At 36.8% G+C, this 23,326-nt stretch overlaps 1 protein-coding gene across 2 annotated transcripts in view; it reads left to right on the forward strand.

Moving 5' to 3' along the window:
* The window catches only part of PXDN (peroxidasin), a 142,539-nt gene extending 123,612 nt beyond the window's left edge, over nucleotides 1-18,927 (forward strand). For both annotated transcript variants that reach the window (XM_069108689.1, XM_069108690.1), the window contains 6 exons: nucleotides 4,043-4,177; nucleotides 5,078-5,286; nucleotides 9,105-9,225; nucleotides 9,758-9,890; nucleotides 14,791-14,904; nucleotides 16,306-18,927. In XM_069108689.1, coding sequence (XP_068964790.1) covers nucleotides 4,043-4,177; nucleotides 5,078-5,286; nucleotides 9,105-9,225; nucleotides 9,758-9,890; nucleotides 14,791-14,904; nucleotides 16,306-16,431 — 838 coding nt within the window. In that variant the 3' untranslated portion in view covers nucleotides 16,432-18,927. The remainder of the gene's footprint in view (nucleotides 1-4,042; nucleotides 4,178-5,077; nucleotides 5,287-9,104; nucleotides 9,226-9,757; nucleotides 9,891-14,790; nucleotides 14,905-16,305) is intronic.
* The last annotated feature ends 4,399 nt before the right edge of the window (nucleotides 18,928-23,326 follow it).

Genomic DNA, 23,326 nt, shown 5'->3' on the forward strand with positions numbered 1-23,326 from the left:
GGTTTCCACACAGTCAAAAGCTTTAAAAGAAAGCCCCCAACACACAGAGAGGAGCCCTTGTGGAGGATTGATTAGAGGTTTAGAGAAGAATCATGAATGATTCGGAGCTCTGTGAAGACGTATCTAATATATCAAAAAGATCCTGTATCTATCAAAGTATTATTGTGTTCATAATTCAAATAGGCTATTTAAGATCATTTGTTAGCTTTTAGAAAGAGGGCATTTGCTAAGGTGGTACTGGTAGAACAGTTGGTTCAAGACATTCCACTGAAAGTCTATGCAGTCTCCCAAACATACAGAATCTAGGGGAAAAAGGGATCGAGCTTAGAGAGTACATGTAAATCACAGGTCTTTGTTGCTAGGAGTCCTACTTAGGATGCTCAAGATGTCCCCTTAGTTATGGTGTAACTTCTTTGATGGGCACTTTGTGGAACTGTGAATCTACATCTTTTCTGTCCTTGGCTCCTTATTTCATTCTTTCCAGTCACAGCTTTCCTGGGGGGATGATGCCAGGATAGGAAGAGGGGAAGTTCCAAATCCTCTGGCCTGTCTGAAGTTTATGAGGACTTCTCCAGTCAAAGACTGGGAAAACCAAGGCTGAGGCCAAAGCCTCTACTGCCTTAAGCAGTTCCTCCTCTGGAGTTTTTATTGGGATACCATATTTGCTCCAATCTCTGTAATAAATCCACTTATCAACTCACTTGATATTTTATAAATGATACCTAAGGCATTACCAAATTTCCTCAGTCCTTGTTAATGTCAAGCCCAGTGAAGGATTTTTCACACTTGATCTAAAACCTGTAATTGCTTGAATCTAAAATCTCTGTTTGGAATTGGTTGCTTTCACTTGGTTAAGATAGCAGGGAATATAATCACTTACTTTAAGTGGACTATAGAGTCTCTATCAATTTGCTCAATCAAAACTGACACTCATCTCTTAGTTTTGATGTTTGCCCTGAGGAGAGCAAATCCACTGAAATCTGGCAAAGTTCATTGCTGAAAATTCTGGCTAGCTCTTTAGTGGCTTGGGGAGGTTCTGCATTTCCTTCTCCATTGTTTAAGCAGTCACAGAAAAGTCTGGATGACACAATTTGTAATCAGATCTGGTAATTAACATTTTTCTCTACTTCCAGAAAACATGATGATTCAATGTGACAAACCACCACCTTTTTACAAAGCATAATAGGTTAATGCCTGTTCTGTTGTTTGCAAAAAAAAAAGGGGGGGGGGCTTCTCATTCCCAAAACAGTAAAGAAAAGGAAATGAGTGAAAGGAAAAGAAAACTAAACATTCCTTCTCAAAGGGAAAGCCTGGTCCCTTCCAGAATTCTCTGAGCTCATAAACTCATCTCCTCACAGGGATTAAAGGTCTGGGATTGTCTAGAGGTCATCCCCCTCACCCTTCAGGTGAGAAACCAAACTGGCATGGTACTTTTGTAGCAACACTGCTCTAGGGGATCTGGGGTCCTGGCTCTCTGTCCCACAACAAGGCTCATATTTTGTCTCAATCCGGTACCGATTACCTGTTAACTACAATAAAATTCTCTGAGTTCAGGTGACACTGAGGTATTTCGTTGTCTCCCTTTTTATTTAAAATTTCAAAATCTATGGGCACAAAGAATTTTGGCTTATGATTTTTTTTAAATATCATGTTACAAAAATGCATACTATACCAAAATTGCAGTTGTGTCCCAAGATGGCCTGGAGTACTTTACTCCCTCCCTTTTGCTTAAGATTTCAAAGTGTATTTACGCAGATAAATTTTAGCCTATTTAAAAAAAATATATCATCTTACCAAAATTCATAGCAAAACCTATACGGCTGTTAATAGTTGATGTGAAATTCAGCATAACTCAGGAGTAGCTCTCTGAAATAGAAAATATCATAGACAGCATTCCTTAATAAGCCAAACAGCATGCAGAAATCATAATTACAAAACTCTGGTGTATTTTTTTCAGAAAGCCAGTAGACCCTCAGAGAATAAATCTCTGGTCCTTGCTGCAAAGTTGCTGCTCTTCTTTTTGGTGGTGTTTGTTTTATTTGGAGAAGTTTTATGATCTTAATCTACTATGTAGAACATAATTTCCATTGATTTTATAGCTCAGAAACTATAGGTTTTGTGCAGCAAACACTCATTCTAAGAGAGTAGATCTAGCCTGCTTAGCTAGAATCATTTAACTGGAAGGGAACTCGGGGTCATTGGCTTCCAGGAACATGACTGACCCTTCAGAGACACAGGATGGATTTTCTTTCCTGTTTTGAAAGTATCTCAGCAATAGATGCTCCATACCCTGGTTTGTTGTACTTTGTTGTGCTTAGGATTCTTTGTGCCTCATAAACTTCTCACTTGATACAGTTTGACTCCACTGATCTTAGTATCATTGAATTAGGGAAAGGATCACAGATGAGAAACCAGAGGCATAGGGAGATTAAGTGACTTGCAGGACTCATACAACTAATACGTGTCTGAAGTGAAGTTTGAACTTAGATCTTCCTGATTCTCAGTTCAGTACTCTGTCCATTCTATCCACTGTGGGTTGGTAGGTGGCACAGTGGGTAGAGTGCCAGGCCTGGAGTCAAGATGACTCATCTTTCTGAGTTTAGATCCAGCCTCAGACACTCGCTAACTGTGTGACCCTGGGCAAGTCACTTAACCCATTTGCCTCATTTGCAGTGATCATTGAGTACATTTTACAGAAAAGGAAACTGAGACCAGTGAGTAATCCTAAAGTGTTAGAAGCTATTTGAAAAAATGTGTTCTCTGAAATCTTTTGAATATATCATTCCATTATTTTTTATATGGTCCCTTTCCTTCACAAAACTTTCCTTCAGAGTTCAAAGGCAGTCTTCCTCCAATTCTGTTTTGGGTCACCAAAGAATGAAATTTTCATTTGAAAATTTCAGTATTTGCATGTATCAGTGATCACTATCAACAGAACAAATGCCACTAATTTGTTTTAGCTTTACATTTGAGATCAGTTCTTTAATTTATTGCCACAATTTAGTCCTCAGCTATAATATTTTCCTAGGAAGAAAGTATCTACTTGGAGCTTCATTCATCTTTTTTTTGTTTTGTTTTGTTTTGGAGGGGGAAGGCAGGGCATTTGGGGTTAAGTGACTTGCCCAAGGTCACAGCTAGTCCTCCTGACTCCAGGGCTGGTGCTCTATTCACTTAGTCACCTAGCTGGCCCCTCATTCATCTTTTAATTAAATTAATCTTTTTTCAATTAACAATCATCATCTTCCCTTCCCCCCCCCACCTCATTCACCTATCCCCAGAAAAAAAAAGAAAAAGAAAAAGAAAATCCCTGCAACAAATATGCATAGTCAAGGAAAATACATTCCTCCATTGGCTATGTCCAAACATGTTTGTCTCACTCTTCACTTCTGTTAGGAGGTGAGCAGAATTCTAAATCATTGATACACTGTAATCATGGTTGATCATTGTGTTATCAATTCTTAGGTATTTCAAAATCATTCATTTTTACAACATTGTTGCTATAGTATAAGATTGCTCTAGATCTTCTCACTTCACTCTTCATCAATTCAAGGTGATGTTCAAGTGACACCCATCCCCCCCTTCCTTATTACTGTAGAATTCTGCTTGCATTCCCCTCTCCCCACAATATGTGATTTATTCACCTTTAAATTCTGTTATTTTTCCCTGTTAATCAGCCTTATCAAAGAGGGCATAATATATAGAATTGTCATGTAGGAAAGCTTTATTTTTTGTAATTGCTTGAGTTTTCCAAAAGTTAGTTTTTGTTAAGCACAAGAGCATAAATAAAGCATTAAAAATACAAGGAAGAAAGCAAAGAATTCAGAAGTCATAAGAGGACACTTTTCTTATTAACTTATTAAATTAAAAAAAAACAAACTGTAAGGAATAGTTCACAATTTGATACATAACCCTCTTTTTGCTTTTTGTGTATTGGAATATTTGTGATAATGATAAAGTCATAAAGATAAAGATGTCATAATAAGAAAATCATAAAAATACTTATGTCTGTCAAGGAAATTTAAAAAAGTTTTTTATGTCATAGATTATATGGCTCACCATTGAATATAGATTTATTTCCTGCTCTCATGGTGGAAGATTTGGTTCCTGGCAGCAGATTGGGCCCAACCCTGATGTGCCTTCTAAGTACTCAGTTTAAACGACTACGAGATGGGGACAGGTAATTTGCATGCTCTGGCCCATATTTCATTGGAACACCAACTAAAGTTTAATTAGTGTGCATTAATAGTGTAAAAGTATTTTTATTTATTAGAGTCATTATGCTTCCCAGGATGTGGGGGAGGTAGGAAGGAGGATGGTTTAGGTCTTCTATATTGAGGCTAACTGGGAATAAAAAGTATTCTTTATTCTTAGTAGTTTTTTTTATTAAACAATAACTTTAAGCCTCCTTTCTCAGCAATATACATGTTGGAAACAATCCCAAATTAACTATATTATATGTTTGCTGTGTTTGAATAATAATTTTGCTAAATAAAATCTTCTAGGCATACTTTACAAGGAATGCACTGTTATAAAAGTTTATAACTTCTTTGATGAATTATACAGATGTTTTAAAGTTCTAGATTTAATCTATATTATAGTACAAAATACTCAGTGTATGAACTCATGCTGAGACTTCCACAATTCACTATCATCCAAATAATTCAGTTATTAGTTTATTCCCAAAGGATATAGCCTTTTTTGTTTATGACCTTCCTAAAACCTAGCTTACTGGAGAATTTAATTTTTGTCCCTTAAAACAAAGGCCAGCTGTTTTGTGTTCCATGGATGATATTTCATAGAGCATTAGGATTTGGAAGGGACCTACGAAATCATCTACTCCATTTAACAAAACTGAGTCCCTGGAGAGGATGGATGACTTCTCCAAGATCCTTTAACTATCTGTGGTTATCTCACATTATAAATGAGTCTGACAAAAATCAGAATCCTCTCATGGAGTTAAATTTTGAGGCTTGGAGGAATTGTTTCACTCTGTTACCTCTAGTTATTTTGTGTTTACTTTTGCTTATTTGACCCTATTTTTCTCTTTTCCTTCCCACTTCCTTCATCCAAACTACAGGTTATGGTATGAAAACCCTGGAGTCTTTAGCCCTGCTCAGTTGACCCAAATTAAGCAGACATCCCTTGCCCGAATTCTGTGTGACAATTCTGATAATATCACTCATGTGCAGAAAGATGTCTTTAGAGTGGCTGAATTCCCACATGGGTATGGTAGCTGTGATGAAATCCCCAAAATGGACCTAAGGATGTGGCAGGATTGTTGTGAAGGTCTGTATATAAAGGAGGGAAGCAGATTGGCTACTAACAATCAGTGGTTGGGATTATGGGAGGTGAAATATGAGCTAGGAGAAATAACATTGGATTTGGAAACAAAATAACTAGGTTTGAATCTGGATGGGTCGGTTAAGTTCTCTGAGTCTCTATTTCTCCATTTGCAAAATGGGGATAATTCTTGCCTTATATACTTCATAGAGTTGCTCTGAAGAAAGTATTCAATGTATTATTTTTAGAAAAATAATTTTCTGTGATCAGTTTTGGAGAACTATCTTGTATATAAGATTATTTTGAGAAGCATATACTCCTCTGTTTGCAGATGGTGATATTGATGTAGTTATTATTAGCTTGAAAAAATTGTAGGTCAAGAATCTTATTGGACTGGACTGCCACAGTCCAGACTGATCTTAAAAGATGGCCCTTTGCTACCTGGATTTATAGCTTTCTGTGAGAAGTGCTCTGTTTTAATTGTCTCATAGATTTTATTTACTTCACCTTTGCGCATTTCTTTCAATTTCTGTTTTCTTGTTTGCTCCTTAGTTCAGTATTTCAAAAGACATGTAAATTCAGTAGTTGTGGTACAACTCGACATGGGATAGGGGTCCTGGTTGCCTGACTCCCATTCCAGTATTCTTCTCTCCAGTGGACCACATTTCTTTGACTGAGTCTGTGATTTCACTGGAATAGAGAGTTCCTAGTGGAGAAGTTCCTCTGTCAATGAAGATCACCCTTTCTGATACCTGAGGCACTGGGCAATTTGATTTGCTCTGGGTCATAAGCCAGTATGTGACAGATGCAGGGCTTGAACCCAGGTCTGCTCTCTGAGGCTAGCTCTTTATTTGTCTGTCCCTATCTCTTGGTCTCTCTGTCTTGTCTGTTGTGTGTGTGTGTGTATGTGTGTGTGTGTGTAGATATAAAGAACACATGTGTGTATGTAATGGTACTAGGCAGGATGTTGATTTAACTGAGAAGTAGATAAAATATGAACTTTGATTGATTATATGATATACTATGGCTGGTATTTACAGTTGAGAGCCTTACACCCTCTACCTTTTCCAACTACTTTTAAACTGGATGCTCTTTCATAAAAATTTTGAATAATTTTTTTTTGGTTAATATTTCATTTGTGCCTTTTGTTTTTCTGTCACAGGCATTTTTTGATATTTTTATCCACTACCATCTCCAATCCGTTCTGCTTCCCTTGTAGCAAATAAAAAAACGCTAAATGGAACAATTGAATAAAAAAAAGCTGCTTCAGACAGCATATGCAATATTCTATACCCTCACCTCTCCAAGGAAAAGAGGGAGATATATTTCCATTTCATTATTATTTTTGTTACTTTGTGTTTGTCAAACCTCATCAAACATAAGCATTTCCATATGCAGAACAAAAGAGAATTATATTCATCTCTTCTCCAGGACTAATTGATCATAAAATTACCTAATATTCAGCTTTGGTTCAGTGTTCTTTTCATTGGAATTATTACAGTACAAATGTTGGAATAATCCAATCAAGAATCATTTGTTCTCAGTAGAGACCTGATTTTCCTTAAAGTTAGTGGTTTGTATTCTCCTTATTCCAGCTGTTGAAAAGTTATATCTGTTTTTTATATTCCCTTTGCATTTTTCTTCTCAAAATACTTTTCCACCAGAAATGTCAAGAGGGCAAGTTCTTATATTTGCAGAAAGTTGTTGTCTTTGCGAATCTTTGGGAAAAGCCAAGACTTTTTCCCTTGACCAGACACAAAAGGCCTTTTCATTTTTTGATAACTAAACCAGATTGCCTTTAGTTGCCCAAGAAGCAGCACAGCCAGATTTTTCTGTTCTCTTGGTCAGAAAATCTGAGTTTCCTTTGAAAGACTTAATCTTTGAAGGCCAGTCTTCACATTCCATTATCTTCTAAGGAGCTTGTCAGTTATTCTGTTTGAGAAACTTAGCCATCTCTAAGATAGTTGGGTCTATTTCTTCTCATTCTCAGAACATGAGGCAACTGTCTAGGGTCATATTATTTTATAGCAAACTCAATTTGACATTTATTGAGCACCCCCTACATATGAAGCTGAAAGGACAATTAATATGCTTTGGCTATTTTAATTTAGCCTAGAAGAATGTACCCACAGAACAGGAATTTAGGCTTGGTGGGTCTGAATTTTGCTTACTAAAATCATGTGCCTTTTTGCTTCATTAAAGACTGTTTTAAGGCATAGTTCACAAGGGTAATGCCTCTTCATGGCATCTGTGTGTTTTTGATTTGTTTTCAAAATTGCTTTGAATATGCTCCAAGTTTTATAGAGTATGATCATAAATTTAAAGTTGGTAGAGACTTTACAGATATTCTGTTCCAACTCTTTTATTTTATAGATGATGAAACTAATGCTCAAAGGGGTTAGACTTGTCTAAAACTATATGGGAAAGCCAGAATTTGAACCTAGCCATTGTCATGCCAATTTTGGTGCGTTTTTTTCCCCCCTACTTTTTCATTCTGCTTTCTAGAAAACATGCCGGAAATTGAGAAGAGTGTTCAGATGCCTCTCTTCAGTGTCTTCTAGATCTCCTGTAACTGAAAGGCCAAAGTTTAGTACTAGGGATTTTGAGTAGTCTTTTCAGGCCCTGTTGTCTTATGGCTCCCCTAGTATCTGTAATGTTTGGCTGTGTCTAGTTGACCCACCAAGTCTCAAAGATTGTTGGGGCTGGAATGGTTCTGAATGATTGTGGTATATAATAATGTAAAAAGTACACTTTACTGAAACATTTTGTCTTTAAAATTTTGTATAAGCATTTATCACTCATAGACTAATAGGGTGAGGCACTGTGGTTTAGTAGAGGGAACAGGCCTTAGAGTTAGAAAGATTTAGGTTTTTTCAGGGATGGCCACATGTGGCCCTCTAGGTTCTCAAGTATGGCCCTTTGACTGAATCCAAACTTCACAGAAGAAATTTGTTGTGTCAAAGGGCTGTTGTGAAGTTTGGATTTAGTCAGCGTCCGTACTTGACCTATCAGGCCACATATGACCTTGAGGCTACAGGTTCCCCACCCCTGGCTTAGGTCCTGCCTTTGATACTTGCCAACTATGTGACTGTATCCAAGTAATTTTACTTCTCAGTCTCTTGGACAACTTTCCAGATGCTGATCTACATTGGTAGAGATAATCTCACCAATTTAATTCTTTGACCCAGTGAAATAATAGGTTTTATAAAAAAACCAACAACTAGGAAGTAGGATCATAGGATTCAGAGCTGGAAGAGACTCTACAGATCATTTTTCCTCTACTCTTTTGTTTTATAAAAAGAAGAAACTGAGATGCAAAGAAGGGGGGAGCCACTTACCTAGTAAGTATTAATAATAAATCATAGAGCTAGTATTTCAACACAGGTCCTCAGATTTCAAATATCATGATGAAATTTGTTGCTTACAAATGTTCCTTAGGTACTCTCTGTTTGGCATCCAAGAAAATTCTTTCTAAGGTTATTCGGATATCATTTAACTGTAGTATCATTAATGCATTATAAGTGAACCCTAAAAGTGGCAAAGGTAGTACAGCTTTGCCTCTTGCTTTGTCATTTAAGTGGTAGCTCACATGCATGACATTTATATTGTTCTTTGTATGAAGTAATGTTGTTTTACCCAGCATATGCTTATTTGTTTTTTTATGAAATCACAACATATGAAATAACAACTTCTGGAGTGGTGTTGGCAGTAGCAATCATAATCCTCAAGATCTTTGGGTTATATTTGAAAAATGTATTTTGTTTCTACTGAAATATAAAACTAGAGATGTCAGTATCTAATACTTCTTTTGTCTTTAACTTTAGATTGTAGGACTAGAGGACAGTTTAATGTATTTTCATATCACTTCAGAGGAAAACGCTCTCTTGAATTCAGCTATCAGGAAGACAAGCCTACAAAGAGAACCAAAGCACGAAAAATACCAAGGTATATTTGTATATACAGAAAACTTGGTATAGCAGATGTTTTGCATTCATAGCAATGTGTACTAATGGTCCTAGTGGTAGGGTATCATCTATCACTGTATTATATCTTACTGATCATGAAAGAAATGGTGGTCATGATGGACATAGGAGATAGGAAGGTTTATGGGTCTATGTTTACTTTTCCTTTTCTGCTAACTAGAATTAGATGTGGAGAGATAAGTCTGAACAGGCGAGGCTAGGCTAGCCTAGGGAAGTTATACTGAAGAAGTGGAGACAGAAGTTTGCAGCCTTCCAATTTAGCCTTGATAGTTTGATTTTCATCTTTTGTATTTTCAGGAGAAGATGGTCTAATTCCAGAGGACTTAACTGTAGGCAAAGTCTGTTTTTCTCATTCTCTCCCTCAATTTATTTTATTTTATTTGCATATTTATTTACTTACTTTGGGGGGCAATGTATTCTTGTCTTTTCTCAAAAACTCACAGTTGGGAACAAGTATTAACATTGCATTTGATTTTTTTATATCCTTGCTGCAGTAATGTAAAGCACAGTAAGCCTTTCAGTAACTTCACTTCTTCCTCTGATGAACACATGAATGTACCAGCAACAAATGACTTCAAAGAATTTGTTCTGGAAATGCAAAAAACCATCATGGGCCTCAGAAAACAGGTAAGGAGAAAGGCTAGTGACAATTGCCTTGCAAAGGTCTGTAGTTGTCAGTTTCATTGCATAGTGCTCTCTTTAAATAGCCCATTTTTAGGTGCACATCACCATATTCCTGGAGTCATGAATTGTACCATACACCCCTTACTCCCAAAATGACGCTGCAGTTATTGAAACTCCGTGGTACAGAGCATCTCATTTATTTTTGTTTGCTTTGCTGGTTTTTTTTTTTTTTTTAAGTAACTGGGGTTAAGTAATTTGCTGAAGGTTACATGGCCAGTTATTTCTGGGTGTGGTGCTAAGTATCAGAGCCCGGATTCGATCCCAGGTCATCCCGATTCTGGGGCTGGTGCTCTTACTCACTGAGCCACCTGGCTGCCCCTCTTTTTTAGTTTTACCCACAACTATGCCAGGTTGTTCTTGGTTCTCATTGTTTTTACAACCTAATCAGGTACAGATGGGTAGGTATTTAGATGGGAGACCACCAAGGAGCACCTGAGTGTTGCAAATGAGGGGTCTGGTGCTATGTTGCCAACTACAGGGTTATTATCAAAGCTGTATGAGAGCTGAGGGCCATGTACAAAGTCATTTTCCTTTTCTGATGTGACATTTGGATCACTTCTGTGGTATGGAGACTTCCTCCTATGTGGAATGAGGATTATAATACATGCAGTGTGTCCATTGGGGATTCTTGTGTATTGGAGCAAGAGAGTGAATGTAAAATGTTTTGTAAATTGTTATACAAGTTGGCATTACTTTTGGCATTACTTACAATTGGCATTACTTTTCCTAGGATTTGAGCATTTTTAAAGTAATTGATAATGGAAAGTTTTGATATATAATGGTAACTCACTTGAGTAATTATTAAACCATTGCAGTAGTAGCAATTTGGGATAAATACGAGACACATATTTGCACATATATGTCCAGATGTAAGTGGGTATATGTAGATATATACTCACAATTCATGTCCCCACATCAGCCCTTCTCATTTTAGTCCTTTCTTATATCAGTATTGATAAATTATTTTTCTTCATGAACTGTCTGAAAAAATGCATGTGGGGTACCTTTTTTTGAGGGCTGAATTTTACTCTGTTGCCTCCTGAAAGATAGAAGGAATGAGAGAACCCACACATGGACAGGTTTTGAGAAATGTCGAGAGTACTAAGCTTCTATACTCCAAATCAAGGATTCTTAAACTTTTTTGGGGGGGGCCTGGCATTTTTTTGACATTCTGGTGAAAACTTTGCACCCCTTTTCAAAATAATATATTTAAATGCATAAGATAAAACACATAGGATTAGAAAGGAAACTAATTATATTGAAATGTAGTTATCAGAATATTAAATAAACAAGGGCCTCTGATTTAAATATTTGTTGCAATTTCTTCTGAATACCATTGGGTACATTAAATATCAGGTGGCTAATATGAAACAGATGCAAGACATGACAATAAAATAATTTTGTGGAAGGCAAAATCATTTTCATTTACTCATGCTAACTAATATCCACTAAAACAGAATATTTTTTAAATTAAAATTTTTTAATTAACAAAAGTGAATTTACTTTCTACTACCTCTTGCCCCTGGGGTGGGGGACAGGAAAGATCTTGTAACAAATATGTGTTAGTTAAATGACACAAATCCCTGCTTTGGCCATGGGTTGTGGTTTTTTTTTGTTTGTTTCTCAGTATGTTTCAGATCTTCTGGAGTTTTCGGTCTTTACAATGTTGTTACTGTTTAAGTGGTTCTCCCAGTCCTGACCAGTCTCTGCCTCAGTTCATACCAGTATTCCCAGATTTAGTTGAAACTCCCATTTTATCATTTCTTGCAACACAATTACGTTCATCAGCCATTCCCCAGTTAATAGGCATCTTCTTGGTTTCTAGTCCTTTACCACCATAGATATTGTTATTAGAATATTCAGGGCATGTAAGATAAGTGACTTATATCTGAACTTCAACATGTCTGAAACAGAACTCATCCTCTCCTGCCCCCAGCTCTTCCACTCTTCTGAGCTTCTTCTTTATTTCTGTTGAAGTCAACTTCCTCCTACTCATCCAGCTTGGTATCCTTAATGTGATTCTTGATTCTTCATTCTCAATCACCTCACACATTTAATCTATTGCCAAACCTTGTCTTTAAGAATGACAAGCCATCATTTTCACAGCACCTTTCTTATGAGTGCCCTCCTCTCCACTCACACAGCATAGGAGTGTTGACAGCGATGATGTTATTTGGGACACAAAGGATGGTACTTTTTTTTTAAGCCACAGCATCTCCTGCCTTTACTATCTTGCCCTTTTGATGCACCAGCTCAACTCTACACAATTCTTAAATCCCTTGCCCTGTCCTATTACAAAAGAGCCCTACTCTGGATCATTCATTCTCCACCCCCCCCCCCAACCTTTCCCCTCCTCTGAACTTCTTTATTACTATTGAAGATACCATCATCCTCCTCATCCAGGTTTATATCTTTAATGTCATTCTCTGTTCTTCATTCTCAGTCACCCCATATATTTAATCTGCTGCTAAATCTTGTCTTTTGGAATGTTAAGCCATCAGCTTCACAACACCTTTGTTATAAGTGCCCTCCTCTTCACTCGTAGACAGTCACTGCTCTATTTCAGGCTCCTGTCATCCCTCAACTCACTATTATGATAGTTTGTTAATTGGTCTCCCTGCCTCAAGTCTCTACTAAGCTCCAATCTGTCTTCCATTTTGTTTCAGTGCTTCCTCTATTCTACCATCTTGGCTCTTAGTAGAGCCTTTCCCTTTTCCATAGTTCTGACAGGAATTTTTTTTTCTCATGCTACTCTAATTTACTTACGATATCACCTTTGATGTCTAAATCAGTACTCACCTTGAGCTTATCTTGGTATACAGTATGAGATGTTGATCTATGCGTAGTTTCTCCCAGACTGTTTTCAATTCTTGCCCTCAAAGCTTAGATCTTTGGGTTTTTCAAACACTAGCTTAGTAAGGTCTTTTACTTCCATATGCTATATATCTATTCTGTTCCACTGATCCGTCACTCTATTACTTATTCAGTACCAGATTGTTTTCATGATTGCTTTTTGTAATACAGTTTGAAATCTGGTACTGCCTGGCCATCTTCCTTCACTTTTTTTTTCATTGATTCCCTTGATATTCTTGATCTTTTGTTGAGTTTTGTTACTTTTTTCTAGCTTTATAAAATCATTCTTTGGTAGTTTGGTATGGCACTGAATAAGTAAATTAATTTAGGCAATATTGTCATTTTTATTATATTGGCTTGACCTACCCATGAGTGATTAATTTTTCTCTAGTTGTTTAGATCTGTCTTTATTTGTGTGAAAAGCATTTTATAATTGTGTTCATATAATTCCTGCATATCATCTGAAAAGATGACATTGAAAAGTGTTTTTAACAGAAATGAATGTCAAATTATGTTAAAAGCATTTTTATTTTTATTTTGCATTTTGGAGGAGGAAGAGCAGGACAGTTGGGGTTAAGTGACTTGCCCAAGATCACACAGCTAGTAAGTGTTAAGTGTGTGAGGCCAGATTTGGAACTTAAGGTCCTCCTGACTCCAAAACTGGTGATCTATTCATCGCGCCACCTAGCTGTCCCAAAAGCATTTTTAAAGGATTTATTGATGTCATATAGTTTTAATTTTTATCAGTATGTGTTGCATTAAATTTATAGTTTTTCATCAAACTAATCTTGAAGGGTTAATTTTAAATGGAGAGGCCAAATTGAAATTCTAGACCCTTGAACTATTGAAGTTGGCAATATAAATATTGACAGAACTTTAATTTATGAATTCCTTAGTTCTTCCCTTCTAGGAACATTAGTTTATGATTAATACCATCTTTATGAGGCACCTACCTTTATAAGGAGATTTAGAATGTTTAAGTAATTTCATCATTTGGGAAGATTCTCTAGGTCTTTGCCTCTTAAAACTAAGGGTTTTACTTTGTAAACTTGATTCATACCTAAATTTGTGGGGAAAAAAATAAGGCAATTTAATTAGAGAAAGATTTTGAATTATTAAGGGAGCTGTGGTTCTTTTGATTTGGTAAGAAACTTGTGTGTTTATTAAATCTCCACAAGGTCCATGCTAGCTGTGGTGCCCAATTTAATTCTTCTGCCTCAGTGTACACTATCTGAACTCTTTTGTACCTGGGTGATAGGAGATGCTTGGGGGCACAGGGGAAGGAAATGACCAGTCTTTCTTGCTCATTTACTTTCTAGCTCTTTCTTTCTCCTGCCTTCTTCCATTCATCATCTCAAAATGTTCATGTACAACTGTAGTACTTAGAGAGTACTCTTTATTTTAAGGAACTATCTTTACAGGCTCTGGGAGTGTCTTGGATTTATGTAGCAAAGTGTCAAAAGGAAAGACTGGAATCAAATCAAATGCATGCCATTTATATCCTTTTTTTCCCCAAACAAAAAATTAAGAGGAACATTTCTATATAACATAATCATTATAAGTGTACAGCTATAGCTGAAGACATTCATAAGCAGGGTACTCTCTAGAGAGCCCTCAAGCAGCTGTTTGAAAATATTTATAGGAAAAGTTTTCATTTATCACCATATAGTCAAGTATACTCCACAATCCTTGTACTATAGTTTTTGATTTTTAGCTTTCCATGTTTTCTTCAAGTACCTGGTTGCCAGATTATGGAATGCATTTATTTCTGGTGTCAAGTAAGGAAATAGCTCTGTAATGAAGCCATGAATTTCTGTTTTCTAACCTCTTGATTTGCACTTTCCCAAGAATTCTTTGTGATGAGATCAGCAACGTCAATTTTCATGAACTGGGGAGAGGAGGATGGATTTACAAGTGAGGCGAGAGGTCAGATTTACTACGTGGGTAAAACTATTCAGAAGTGACTAATTAAACTTAAATCTTCCTACAGATAAAAAAACTTGAATCACGCCTCAGTAAAACTGAATGCACTGATGAAAAGGGTAAATCATACTCAAGCAATGAAAAATGGAAAAGAGATTCATGTACTGTGTGTGAATGCAAAGTGAGTATGTGAGAAATCCTAATTTTACTCAGTTTTTAGTCATCTCCTCCTTGGCATTTCATATCTAGACTATGTTCTCTATCTATAGTAGGTCAGAGTTAGCAAAAATCCCAGGTCTCTCTGCCTGGGCATAGAGCAGTTGTTGTAGGGGTGAGGGAAAGAAGCCAAGGGAAGAGGCCAGCTAAGGCAGGGAAACCCTTGGGATTCTTTGATGATGGGGAGGGGTGGAAATGATGGAAACCTTTAAGGAAGCAGTATTTTGTACCACTGGGGAGTCTTGAGACATTTGCCTTCTGATTTTTTTGTTCTTTATTTTACAATTAAAGAAATATCCATATGGATGGTGGGGCCTAACTCTTTGAGATTAACCAGTTTCAAATTGGGAATTTAATAAAAACTAACTTCACAGAATTTCTAAATAGGAAGGGAACCTTAGTATATATCTAGTTCAGTGCTTAGTTGACCTAAAATCCCCTCAACAGTACTTTCAAGAGATTATCATCCCTCCTTTCCTTAAAGACTATTAGTAATAGAGAACCAACACTAATAACTAAGCCTGGCCATTTCACTTGTGAATAGCTCTAATGTTAGGAAGTTTTTCCTTATATCCATGTATGCCTCTATATCTTCTTCCCATTATACCTACTCTTCCACATGATAATAAAATATTTGAAGATAACTTTACAATTCAGAGAAACAAAATTGAAAGGCGATCTTGGAAGTCATCTAGTCCAAAGGTATCAAATATGTGGCCCATAAAGATCCCAGGTATGCCCCAAACCAGATTAAAATTTAATTGGGAATATTTAGCAAGAGCAGCTAGGTGGTGTATTGGATAGAGCACCAGGCCTGGAGTCAGGAGGGCGCAAGTTCAAATCCAGCCTCAGATACTTACTAGCTATGTGACCCTGGAAAAGTAACTTAATCTTGCTTGCCTCAGTTCCTCATATGTAAAATGAGCTGAAGAAAGAACTGGTAAATCACTCCACTATCTTTGCCATACAGTCCCCAAATGGGGTCATGGAGAGTGAGACATGACTGAAACAACTCAACAACAAAATTGAACAATATAAAGAAAATTACTATAAAATATAGATAATATTGCATTTGAAAACTATATCCATGTGCCATCCATATAGATCTTCATATACAGATGAGTGGCCTCTGTTTCTATCTCAGTTTGACACTGTTGTTCTAATCCAACCTAAACTTGAGGAGTAAAACCTTCTTTAAGTAAAAAATCACACAGAATATATAATTTGCTTAAGTATTTGAAGAACAATAAAAGATGAACCGGATAAATGTCCAAAAGAATATCTGCATGCACAGTGAGGTGCAGGGAGGGAGGTATTTTTACCGTCAGTATTATAGATAAAAAGTAATGAAATCTTTCTCCCACAGGATGGCCAGATCACTTGTTTTGTAGAATCTTGTCAGCCGACAGATTGTCCAGCCCCAGTGAAGATCAAAGGAGAGTGTTGTCCGATCTGCTTAAAAAACGCTGTTAGCAAGCAAAAGAAGCCATAGCTGCCTGTATACATTTTGGGGGGTGGGGTGGGAGTGGGGTTCTCTGCTAAGCCACAGTGAAATCAGGTGGCTAACACAGGTAACTTCAGGCTTTAACAAAATATCCAGAATGGAGACATTTCACAACATCACACTGATGCTGTTAAAGAATTGAATGCTGTGTGCATTCTTTATCTAGTTTCCCAGGTGACAGGCACCCCCTCCCCCCAATAAAATGTATGGAAAGGGAAGTAGGTGAATGGTTATATAACCTCTCTTAGGCTTCTCAGGTTTTTCTTTTGTATTAAATTAAAAATTGGTGCTACTATGAAATTGCACAGTCAGGCAAGCGAGGTCCCCCCAATGATTTACTGTGATGTTTTAATTTAAACTCAGCCCAGTGGTACCTCTGAGCAGTAGGTAAAGATGAGCTTGTGCCCAACTGAGTTCTCAGTCTTAATACAGAACAGCCCAGAGAAAGCAAGAGTTCATGAGGACCAGATGAGAGTGAAAAACAAAGAAGGGTGCAGAAAGAAGCCCAATGAAATGGGTATGAAGCTTCAAGCAACCTTTGCAGAAGAAATACATGCTTGGCAAGTTGAGAAGCATCTTTTATGAGTGTATTAGCAGTGGAATATGACCTTTTTTAAAATCATTTTTTCCCCAAATGAACCTCAAAGTGATTGGTATTACCCCAGTTTTTGTTAGCCATGTAAATGATATTTCATAGGTCATTAATATTTAATCATAAATCAAACACTATTTTCCCTCAAAACGTGTGTAAATTCCTACCACTTTCCCTTTGTTGTCTCTTCCTAAGCATGACTGTAATGAATATATGAACTCATATTTAGAAGTCAACTGGTTTGGATTTCTGACCTGCAAAACCACAAAGTGTGTTTTTTAAGACAATGTGAAAATTATATTTCATACCATTTAGCATATTAAGATACCTATTAATTATTGGGTGTACTGCCAAAAACTTCAAATGGACAGCCACTGCTTTTAGTAGTAGTGCTATTTATTGTGGGTAAAAGGGCAGTAAAAGCCTTGACTTTTTGTTTCTAGCTTTTCTGATTAGATATTTGAATGTTGAGAATTTATTAGCTTCCAGGTATGCTGTGCATGTGTGGTCAATCCCTATACCTCATTTGCGTGTTTTTTTTTGTTTTGTTTTTTTTACATTTTTTACATTTTAGAGACCTCTGTCCACAGATGATAAGTATTAGAGGGGCAGATAAACTGGCTTCATTATGCAAGAGTCCTTAGTCTTTCAGTATTACTGTTCTGAATCTTTTGCCATCATACATTTCAATGAAAGGCAACTCTTGTACCTCACGTGAGCCTTCTTTTTTCCTTTTTTTTTTTTTTTTTTTTGGTTTTAAACTTGGGCTGTATTTGTATCACCCACCCCTCTCTTCTGCCCTGCCCCAATCGAATCCCTGTGTTCTCTGAACATGAACTAATGGAAATAGGTATGAAAACTGCACAGTTGTTTTCTGTGAAAGCACATAAGATCATCACTTTGCAGGGTAGGCCAAAGTAAATGGTATGATTCTGCCCAGGATTATGAGATAAGGCTTTCTCATGCATGGTACATTGACTGTGACTAAGTCTTGGGATGATATGCCTTTTTCTAAATAAATGACATTTTCTGCATTATTCAAATGAGAGTCAGGGAACAGCCTTGGCACATAGTGTCCTGAACATGGCTATGCATGCTATTATGCTGTGGCACAGTTGTGATGGGCTACATTTGATAGTCTAGTGTTAAGAAACTTCAGATTGATTTCATGCACCGAGGTTGGTTGGCTTCATCTTACATTCGAACACTATTAAATGGCTTCATCAAGTCTCTTTGAATTTCATGGGACATAAGACTTGTTTCAAATTCTCTGGTGAAGGTATTTGAAATGGGAAAGATAATCATTGAACAGTGAAGGGGGTTCTATCAACCAGGAAAAGTTAAATGTTTCTCTTAACTTATCCTCAGAATTTTAGGGTAGTTTTAAAATGCTCAGGTATAGAAACTATAGCAATGATTTTTCCACTCTTGTGGAAGGATTGCCATGTCTTAATAGCGTCTTGTTGGAGAGGTATTTTGTGGAGTGTGTGACTTAGACAATATAAAAGGGGGTTAAACAAACAAACATATATGCTGAAGTGCCTGACTGAGGCATCTTTCAAAATGAGTGCGTTTGTCAGTGAACTGAAAATTCATGGAAGAGCCGAGCTGTGCCTTGCAATAACATTCTGTAATTTCCATCGAAATGTCTGCTGGATCACCAGTTTAATTTTTTTTAAGGACAGTGGTTAGTGCCTGGATGAACTTTTCTAAGTAGCCACTGTCAGAATATTGCTTTAATGTGTTGCAAACTGTACATATTTATTTACATTTCTGTTACCAAGAGCAGAATGCCCTTGTTATGTTCATTGTAACCAATACATTTACCAAAGAAGTGTTTGCACTGTGTAATGATGCTTCCCAAGTTTCAAATAAATGGGCCACATTTTCAAGTGGAGACTTGATTTCTTTCACTCAGTCTTATAATACAAAGGCATATTTTATTCTCATGTTCACAAGAGTTGGTCTGGTGTTGAGGTATGGGGATTTGCAGAGATAAATAGTAACTCTCATCTTGTAACACTGGTAACTCATATAAACCAGAGAGGGGAGTTTTCAAAATGTTCTATTTCCTGTAGACCAGAGGTTTCTCAAACTTTTTGGTCTCAAGACTACTTAATAATATTAAAAATTACGCTATACATTACGAGGAGTTTTTGTTTATATGAGTTATATTAACTGATATTTACTACATTTAAAATGAAAACATCTTATTATGAAACCAGTTTTAACCTTAAGAACTCCCTGAGGGTCTTGGAGATACTTGGGGGTCCCTTGACCACACATTGAGAATTAATGCTATAGGGTTCATTGATGAAGGATTTTGTTTTCAAAGTCTTCCCACTTCTACCATTTGGTGACTACAGTAGTAAAATATTTTACTGAAAAGATGTGTACACTTTCTGACTGAAGAATGGACTGAAGAGACAAGTGGAATATTCAATGAAGTAGGTAGGATGTGCCTACCCAATTCCCCTCGCCCCACACACAAACCAGACATACAAATCTCTCCCACCTGCTTCTTGTTCTTAGGGATTCCTCTAACACAACTAAATGTTATCAATGTGGAATGAAATGCAAATAATTGATTTGGGCGTCTTCTTTGTAAGACTTGGGGAAAGACCTTAAAGGTTTGTACTGGGAACAAGAAGAAAGGTGATATATTCCAAATAAATTTCAGGGAGGAGAGACAAGCAATAGTGAGGACAAACTTTTGCTTGAGAGGGACCCAAATTGTTACTACTAAGTATGTAATACAGACCACCCTGGCTCCTATCACTTGAAGGTATATTACAATTTATTCCTCCCTCAGGGTTCTTCAGTAACCTTAAGGGGATGGGGGGGCGGTAATCTGGGTTTTCTGCAAATTGCTCTATCCACAACAGATGATGTTCTCCTAAGTATAACTGTACCCCAGTTTTATTTAACCATTTGACAGATTAACTTTTATAATGATATATTTCCTTTAAAAAGTATTATCACATACTCCCCTCAAATGTGAGAGGCATAATTCACTCCTTCCCCCCAGCTCCCAGCCACCTCATTCTCTGGGGAAGTGAAGCAGATGAAGTTCTTAGTTTACCTAGGTTCTTATTGAACACAGTCCCAGTTCCAAGCCCAAAACCCATCTTGGGCTTGAATCTCAAACATCCTGGTTTATCTGGGCAAAGCTTCCCTATGGGGCAGGCAAGCTGGCTTTATCATCTCACCTGGAATCCTAGCTCTACAATTGCCATGTCTCAAACTTTCAAGTCCAGTGGAGATCACTATTGGCACCTAAAAATGAGAAGGAAAAAATAACACGGGATAGAAACAAGCACTCCCAGACTCTTTTCTCAGAGCTGGAATAAAAGAGGGAGCAGAGAAAGGAAGTCCTCTTCTCTTCAGTTCAGTTCATAGTGCTGTGGGCGAATTGTGATCATCAACCTGCAAAGCAGAAAGAAAACAGCAAAAAGAGCTCAAAAGAGAACTATTGTTTCAGTCTCATCAATTTTAAAGATAACAGCAGGCAAAGGAGGCTACACCCACCCACATGGCAGGAAGTGCAGAGGCAATGTAGACATGTTCCAAAGGCTCCTCAGGATGCGTCCATATTAGGTGAACTGGGCATGACCAGAAGAACCCTGGTTAAAACTAATATACGCATCTGTTCTGGCTTCTTTTTTGAAATTGTTATTGATGCCTTTAGTTTTGTACCCTTTTAGTCATTTCCTGATACACCCTCCCTCCTGCTATAACTGTTCATTGTAACAAAAACATTTAAACAAAACCAACCAGCAGAGTTACCAGGTCTAACAGGATGTACATCATTCCATTCCTTTAGTCCTTTACGTCTTCCAAAAGAAGTATATTTTGTCATCTCTGGTTATTGCAATCAGTTTTAGTTCAGCTGCCTCCTTCTATCCTTTTTGTTTACATTGTGCAGATTGATGTTTTGATTGTACTTATCTTTAATTCATTTTGCATCAGTTCTTCCAGATCTTCCCATCTTTCCCTAATTCGCTTGGTTGTAGTAATATTCCATTACATTCATATACTGTAACTTGGTCAGCCATTTCCCAATTAATGAGCAATTACTTTGTTTCCATTTTTTTCTACCTTGAAAAGCAGAAATGTTAATATTTAGGAATTTATGGGACTTTTTTTTCCTGTTTTTGATCTCTTTGGAGTATATGCCCAAGAACTGAATCACTAAATCAGTTTAAAAACTTTTCTCCTATAATTCCAAATTGTTTTTCCAGAATAGTTGGATGGAGATCCACAGCTCCACCAACAGTTTATTTATTACTGCACCTGTCTTCTCACCATTCCTCAAATAATGACTATTTCCATATTTTATAATTTTTGCCATTTCCCTGGCTGGGAGGTGAAAACTCAGAATTGTTTTAATTTAAATGATAAAATTCCTTCCCTACAGCACAGTTTTAACTAGGGACCAGTCTTATGACTTGTAATTAATAACCATGCCAATGGTGCCTTTTAAATCAACTCTATATGTCTTCATATACAGAGATCTCAAGACCCTAAAGAGAGATCTAAACCTAAAGAAAAAACTTTTTAATGCACTACAGAGACTTGATTTCAAGATAGAATAGTCACTGATTTATAAATGAGACCCACTTTAAACCAGATCTTGAGAATTACAGATTAGTCCTGAGTAAAATTAATGACAAATTTTTCTAACATTCTCACAGAGCACATGAGGAATTCAATATTATATCCTGTTTATTTACTTAGAATAACGGTGACCGTGTGTGTATATATACACCTATACATAATACGTCTTTGTATACATATGTTTATATATATGTATATTTATATCTACATCTGTGTCTGTGTATAGTTCCATATTACCATTCTGAAGATGTTCTCTATATGACTGAATCATGGAATGTCATGATCTGAAAACTCAAATGGCAGGTTCCCCAAAAACTGAAGGAAAGATGTGATGGATTTAAGAAGGCCATAGCATAATAGCAACAATGATGTGTAAGGAAAATTTGTCTCAAAGACATAAATCAAAAGTATGTGATTGGAAAGAGAAGTAGGTCAATAATGTGACAAATCCAAATCATAACGTTTCCATTGCCTGAATGCTGCAGTTATCTGAAATGTGAACATTAAAGGAAGTTGTCTAGCACATTAAATGGATTATCTACAAATTAATGGAAGATTTCATGGAAATACAGGGAAAAGCATCACCAAAGTTAGAAAGTGTAGGATACCTGTAACCAGTAAATAATGGTGGTCTACATTAGTGAAAGGCATACCCATAATTATCTGATTCCAAGTCTGTTGAAGTATAAAAAGTAGCAAGAAAAATGATACTTGGTCTATGTAAGTTTTATCTTTTAACCACAGAAGCAGCAAAAATTTAGTTCACACTTGCCTATCACTTTTTAAAACATCCTTTGACTTTCTTTTCTCTTTCTTGCAAAATTAGGGACCACATGTTTTCAGCATCCTTGACCTTCATTGAGCATAGTGTAGAACATTATTCTTGTTATTCATTAGGGCAGTGGGAAGCAAAGATTTATGGAAGAGAGATCTAGTCATGGGTAGTGTTTATTTTTAGCCCCTTTGGTTTGTTTGGCTTCTTGTAACGGTAATGGTTCATTCACAAACATAACATGTCAGAGTTGGAAAGGAATTTTAGAGATCTAATCCAACTCCTAATTTTAAAGATGAAATAAATCTAGAGAAAGGAAATGACTTGTCCAAAGACACAGAACTAGGAAGTGGCTGATCTGTGACTTCAACCAAAGATCTTTGACTCCAAGCCCAGGGTGTTCTTTCCAGTCATTCATTTGATAAACATATATGGAGTATTTACCATATGCTTTAGGAAATTGAAAGAAATAAGACACAATCCCCTGCCCTCAAGTTTCCAGTCTAGTGAGTCAGATAAGACATTTACACAGATAATTATAAACTTCATTCAGCAAGCATTTTCTCTTGTGTATAGAACACTGTCCTGAGTGTAGAGGGAGATACAGAGTTTACATAAGACATTATCCCTGCTTCATGGAGTTTGCAATTTAGTAAAGGGACCTGACATGCACAATATTTCATGATAATGCATCAGAGTGGCAGAACACAATGCTATGTGCATTCCAAGGTGGGGGGGGGGGAGGTCATTACTAACTCATTGGTTTTGTGGTATTTAATTTGGACTGCTTTGTAGGCACCAAAACTGTAAGACAGCATGGGGTAAGTACCACAAGAGAGGCGAGCCAAGTATACATACCCATATTGCTATCTTGCTTTAATGTTTATTCATACTTCCTTCAC

This window comes from Petaurus breviceps, unplaced genomic scaffold, assembly GCF_028583685.1.
Source record: "Petaurus breviceps papuanus isolate PSGF00001 unplaced genomic scaffold, PetGlider_PUasm1.0 90418, whole genome shotgun sequence".
Classification (NCBI taxonomy): domain Eukaryota; kingdom Metazoa; phylum Chordata; class Mammalia; order Diprotodontia; family Petauridae; genus Petaurus; species Petaurus breviceps.